This window comes from Pseudopipra pipra, chromosome 9 (assembly GCF_036250125.1).
Source record: "Pseudopipra pipra isolate bDixPip1 chromosome 9, bDixPip1.hap1, whole genome shotgun sequence".
In the NCBI taxonomy this organism is placed as follows: domain Eukaryota; kingdom Metazoa; phylum Chordata; class Aves; order Passeriformes; family Pipridae; genus Pseudopipra; species Pseudopipra pipra.
This window is the reverse complement of record NC_087557.1, coordinates 3,542,150-3,548,176: the sequence shown is the minus strand read 5'-3', so window position 1 is coordinate 3,548,176 and position 6,027 is coordinate 3,542,150. Positions and strand designations below refer to the sequence as shown.

Below are 6,027 nucleotides of genomic sequence, written 5' to 3'. Positions count from 1 at the left end.
GCGGCCCCGCCCCGCGCACGCGCGGGCGCGTCGTCCGCCTGTCAATAAAGCTTGAACGAACCAGCGCCGCGTTGGGGTCGCGTTTCGGCTTTTTTTTTTCCTTTCTTTCTTTCTTTTTTTTTTTTCTAATTCGCTGCTTTTTTTTTTTTCCCCTTTATTTTTTTTTTTGTTTGTTTCTTTAGAGGAACTTTATTGTGCCCCCGCCCCCCACTCCGCGCGCGCGCGGGGATGCGCTGAGGCCGCTCCGCCCGGCCCGGCCCGGCCTCGGCATGTCGGGCAGCCGCCCGCCGCACCCCGCCGCGCCGCCCGCCGCCACACCGGCCTCCTCCTCCTCCTCCTCGTCCTCCTCCTCCTCGGCGGCTATGGCGCCCGGCTCTTCCTCGTCGGGCGGCGCGGCGGCGCGGCCCGTGCTGGTGGCGGCCGCGGTGTCGGGGTCGGGCGCGGGGCTGGCCCGGCTGGCGGCGGGGGCGGCGCGGCCCGGCGGCTCCTCCGCCGCGCCGGGGGGCGGCGGCAGGAAGAGGCCGCTGCTCACCCCGCTCTGCAACGGGCTCATCAACTCCTACGAGGACAAGAGCAACGACTTCGTGTGGTGAGCGCGATGTGTCGCGATATATCGCCGGGGTTTGGGGGGGGGGGGGGGAGGGAGCGGACTGGGGCGCCGCCATGCCGGCGGGAAGCCTGGGCTGTGCGGGATAGCGGTGGGAGGAGGGAGCAGCCGGCGGCCCCCCGGGGCTCTCCGAGGGGCAGGAGGTGCCGGGACGGCCGCTGCCCTCCGGGGGTTCTGGCTTTGGGGTTTTTTCTCTTTTGTGCCTCTGTGTATCGGGAATAGCGTGGCCAGCAGGACCGGGGAAGTGACTGGCCCTCTGTGCTGGGCACTGGTGAGGCCACACCCCCAGTCCTGTGTCCAGTTCTGGGCCCCTCCATTCAGGAAGGACAGTTAGGTGCTGGAGTAAGTTCAGAAGGGCAACGGAGCTGGTGAAGGGTCTGGAACACAAGCCCGATGAGGAGCAGCTGGAGGGCCTCAGCCTGGAGAAAAGGAAGCTGAGGTGGGACCTTCTCACTCTCTACAACCACCGGAAAGGAGGTGTAGCCAGGTGGGAGTCGGGCTCTTTTCCCAGGTAGGAAGTGACAGAATGAGAAGACATAGGCTTAAGCTGCACCAGGGGAGGTTTAGCTTGGACATTGGGAAGAATTTCTTCACAGAAGGGGTGATTAGACGTTGAAATGGGCTGCCCAGGGAAGTAGTGGAGTCACTATCCATGGAGGTGTCTAAGGAAAGACTGGATGTAGCACTCAGTGCCATGGTCTGGTTGACAAGGTGGTGTTCAGTCATGGGTTGGACATGATGATCTTGGAGGTCTTTCCCAACTTCACTGATCCTGTGATTCTGTCTGGTTTTGGCCTTGTGTAGCAGCATTGCCTCCACCCTGTCTGTTTTTAGACAAATTCAGTTTGTTCCTGGCAGGTTCCTCCTTGAGTGCATCCAAGTTATTGGAAAGAACCTGCTTCCTCACAGCATGTTGACATCGCAGCAACTGCTATGTTCTCCTGGGCAGTGAGGCCTCGGAGGGGTCTGGAGCCCTCTGACCTCTGGAAGAGGAGCCAGCAGAGGATTTAGTGTCCCTTTTGGATGGGCATCCAAGGAACCTCGTGGTGGTTGATAGCTCCAGCAAGGCTGGCTTGGTTTGCTTGGGTTGCTGGGAAAGGTTGGCTGGTTTGAAACATCAGTAGGGTTTGTGTCATGCAGGCACCAAAAAACAGATGAGCAGGGAATTTCTGCCATGATGGGATAAAGTTTTTGCTGATCCTCTTCTCGTAACATCCAGCCAAAGCTGCATCTTGTAGCTGGAAATCACCTTTCAGTGTAATTGTTAAATTAAGGCCCACTGCGATGTGTGGTTTGATAACTGTTGGTAACTTGCAGTTTTAAAGAGAGCCCCTTGCTGATGGGTTTCAAACCTCCTGACATAAGGAGTAGGTTTGATTTTTGTAGCTGGTTGGGTGTTTTAAACTGTGAGAACAGAAAGTAGGGTTGAGTGTTCACGTCCAAGAGAAGGAAAGTCACGCATTGGAAAGGAACAGTTAAAAAGGAAGATAAATAGGCCACACCTTCAAGGATGACTTTGACAGCTCTGACTTACAGGTGAGGGTTGGATGTGAGGCATCTCCACAGTGCAGGTATTGTCTCAAAAATCTGTAGGCTTGGTTTTACAGCTTTGTTAAGTGGTTGGCAGAGTTGATAGGAAATACTTTTGCTACTGAAGTGAGAACCTGAAGCTGCTAAGAAGTTAGTGGCAGAAAAAAAAACAGTAAGTACTTCTTACTAGTAATAAGTAAATGGTCCAAAATTACTGCTTATTACTGTAGTTAGTGGTTTGCTCAGTAGCAGAATTGGGATGAGAGCACAGCTGTAATCAGCAGATGCCTTGCTCTGGCTCTAGGCCATGTTAGGTGGATTTAACCTGTTGCTCACAGGTTTTCTGGTCATGGAGGATAAAAACCATTACAGATGCCCATTCCCCTCTATTCCCTCTACACTCACACTCTGGCACTAGTGCTCTGCCACTGTGGCTCCTTGTCCTTTCTAGTCAGCTCTTATTTCCCATTTTGTTGTCTGTTGTGAAAATGAGGGTGTTGGGAAGGAAGTTGCTCCCATAATCAGTTTCTAGACCAGTTAAAGTATTCTAAGATGGTTCAAAAAGCTGAGTTTCTTGGTTCTTGTCTTTTTCTGCAGGTAAGTGCTGTGTATTCTTCAAGGAGAACCTGTAATTAGCTGTTTTCTCCTCACTGAGGAGTTGCTGCTGCCTGAACAAGCGAGAGGACAGAAATCAACTCAGTATAATCAGGCCAAAATGTCTTTTCTTGGTATTTACAAGAGCCACGTTGGGCATATTGAAGTGCATGTCAGAAGCTTTAAGAGCAGGCAATAATTATAGTTGACTTGGGTTTTTCACTGCTGTGTATTTCTGTGGGCTGAAGGGCTTGTTTCTGCTTATTGTTGTTCTAGCTTCAAATTATAGTATTCCTCTTTTTAAAATTTGAGTTAGCAATACAGTTATGCAGAAACAAACTGAACTGGGTAACTCTGGAGTTTTGAGCAATGTCCAAGAAAGCAGGTGTGTGTGTAGGTTTAAATAATTGATTTAAACAAGCATTAGATATTTCAGTGTGAGAAGCAGAAATTTTCCATATGATCCTTTTTTCCCCTGTAAGGACACATTCAAGATGCTGCCAGCTGTAGGGAACACTTGATGATTTTTCTGTACATGAGCTGTGAGTTGCTGTGATCTACAGCTCTAAACTCAGTTGTAGATTCTGCCTGTACCAGATGGAAGGTGGGAAAGAGTAAAGAAGTTTGGGTGAGTTTTGAACATCAAGGTGCAAGTGAAAATTCCCTAAATAGTGTTAATGGGTGGGACTTCCCTGCCTGTCTCCTGAAAGTGCTGTCTTGACAACAGGAGGCCAGGGCCTTAAGGTAAACGTTGGCATGTGTTGCCACTCTGGGTTGTGAAATGTTTAGCAAGTGTATGCTCAGGAGCTTGCAAGTGTGTCCTCTTTGTGGTGTGTATCAGCTTCTGCCTGGAAATGTGTAACTCCAGTCAGGAGAGCAAATAGGTCTGACTTACAGCACTACTTTATTAAAAAAGGGAGAACTTTGTTTCTCTTTGTGCAGGATGTTGAGTTTAAAGGTATTTTGTGCTGTTGGTGTAGCCAGGTGTCTTTCCTCTTGCCCATAGAGTATCTGAAGGGGAATCCTCTAATCAGAGGATTTCCTCCTGTCCAGTGATGTAACTTATAAGGCTTACTTTTCCCGGGCCTTATATTACCCCTCCCAATTAGTGGTTGAGTTTAAAACCAGTTACAATCTGCTTTGCTCCCTGGATGAAGTGGATCTTACCTGTCTCTTTGGTGGCTGCTTCATCCCAGTGCTTGTCACTGACCCTGGCACAAATAAGAACATATGGAAGAGGGGGTGTTCCTTTCTGACCTGGAGAGGTACACCCAACACAGCTGTGAGAAAGGCTCACAGCTTGCAGGTTCATGGGTTTTTAAAACCAGTTCATTCCTCAGGTGGTTACCTGTTAATCCAGGCATGGGCTGAGTGTGGTTGTTCCCACGTTTGTGATCCGACAAACCCTCTTAGTAAGGAATATACTGCAAGCTGCCCTTGAAGGTCACAGACTGAAAGCACAGCGAGCTGTCTGCATACCATGTGCAAGGATGGTCTCACTCTCTGTTGTTTAAATTGGAGCTTCATACTGAGTAGATTCTAATGGCAGTGATCTCTAACTGGACACCTCCCACCGGAAGGACAGAGCCTGCAGCAAGTCCTGCTCTCTGCTTAGAGCATAGAGGAGCTGAATAGGAGGGAGACACTGTAATGGCTCTTATTTGCTGTTGAAATGTGTTAAAACTGTACAGTGACCACTTCAGCCAGGTGTTCCAGTAGCAGCAGCGTGACAGCAGCACTCTTGAGAGGTGCCTGGAAAACAGCTGGCAGAACTTAGAGCCACGAACTTGGTTAAAATGATTTTTAAAATGTTTAAGAGGTCTACCCTGCAGAGGTAGGTCAGCCTTTGCAGTGCTGGATAGAAACCTATTTATGGGATACTGATGCCCTATTTCCTAGAGGTCAGTGGCATTTTTGACTTGCTGAAGTCACCCATGTCCTTTTAACCTGGCTCTGCTGCTTAAGACAGGTAGAGAATAAGAAAATCTCATGCAGAGAAGCCTTGATTTCGCCATACTTCTGCTTCCCTGTTTCAGTGTATACCACAAACTGTAGTCTGTCTCCAGTCCCCATCACTCCACTGCTTTCTTAACCTTCCCCCTGTGTTAGATTAACTTCAAACAACTGGTGCATAACAACTTTCATGTGTTGCAGCGAGCTTGGCTTCAGTAAGTATTAAAAGACATCAATCTTGTTTTTACTTGTAAATCAGTGAGCATTTCGGGGAAAACAGTTCTTAATGGAAACTTCAGGCTCCCTTAACGATGACCCTGGTACTGAATAGCTACATTTGCTGGCTCTGATTGCTTTTTCTCAGCTGTTTTGGCTCTGTCACTTCTCCAATCAAGCTGGTATGAAGAATAAGTTTGGGAACAGTGATCTTGGGTGACTGTCGTGTTAGGAGGTAATCTTCCTATTTTACCTCTAATTTATTATGTTCTACTGCAGACAAAGGAGCATTAGAGCCTTGTTAATTACTGCAGGACATTAGGAGTGTGCTGGAAGGAACACATCTGGCCCTATGGGGAATAGCACTTTCTAGCATGACACATAATGTACACATAAGTTATACAGCATGACTAGAAGAAGGTGAAGAAGTTAAGCAGTTCATCACCAGTGGGGAGAAACCACCCTCAGACATTCATATAACCATAAGTCTTTGACTTTCTCTTTTAAAGGCCAGCTAATAGAATACAAAGATGCCTAATTCTCCTTCTATTAATCCACCCTTGTTGGCTAAATTTGGTCATAATTTATGCTGATTAAACAATGCCTTGAAACTAAATAGCTTCTAACTTGGAAACAGTGACATGAACTCCCGACCAGACAAGTGATTGCAGAAAAGGTTCTGTCAAAGTGGAAGAGGGACAGGTGTGTGTTAATTATTTTTGAGGCTGTTTTTTGGTATAGAGAGTAGTATTCTGGTTTGATTCGTTTGCCTTTACCCAACAGGTGATTTGATGGACTCTCTGGACAAACCCTTGAGGGCACCTGTGTTTTCCAACTCGGTGATTCAGAGGGGGTTGCACTGGTGGCGGTCACAGCTTCCCCTCTATGGGCTTAATAAGTATTTAAGAGATGTTTCCTCCCTCCTATTTTTGTAACATTTGTTTCCTAATAGGGTAACAAGTGGGGAAACTGAGTACCTGAGAAAAAAGCATTGCTTATTTCAGTCTGATCTGGGCTTTTTATTTTGGATGCAAAAAGATTCGTGCTTTGCCTGAGTTGTTAACAGTTTATTAACAGCTCATTCGGTGGGAACTGCCTCATTGGCAGAACGTGGGAGGAGGAAATGC

The 6,027-nt window shown here is 48.0% G+C and overlaps 1 protein-coding gene across 2 annotated transcripts in view; it reads left to right on the top strand.

Moving 5' to 3' along the window:
• The first annotated feature begins 226 nt into the window (after positions 1-226).
• Positions 227-6,027, top strand: part of COP1 (COP1 E3 ubiquitin ligase) — a 122,653-nt gene continuing 116,852 nt past the window's right edge. For both annotated transcript variants that reach the window (XM_064664141.1, XM_064664140.1), the window contains exon 1: positions 227-589. In XM_064664141.1, the coding sequence (XP_064520211.1) occupies positions 270-589 (320 nt within the window). In that variant the 5' untranslated portion in view covers positions 227-269. The remainder of the gene's footprint in view (positions 590-6,027) is intronic.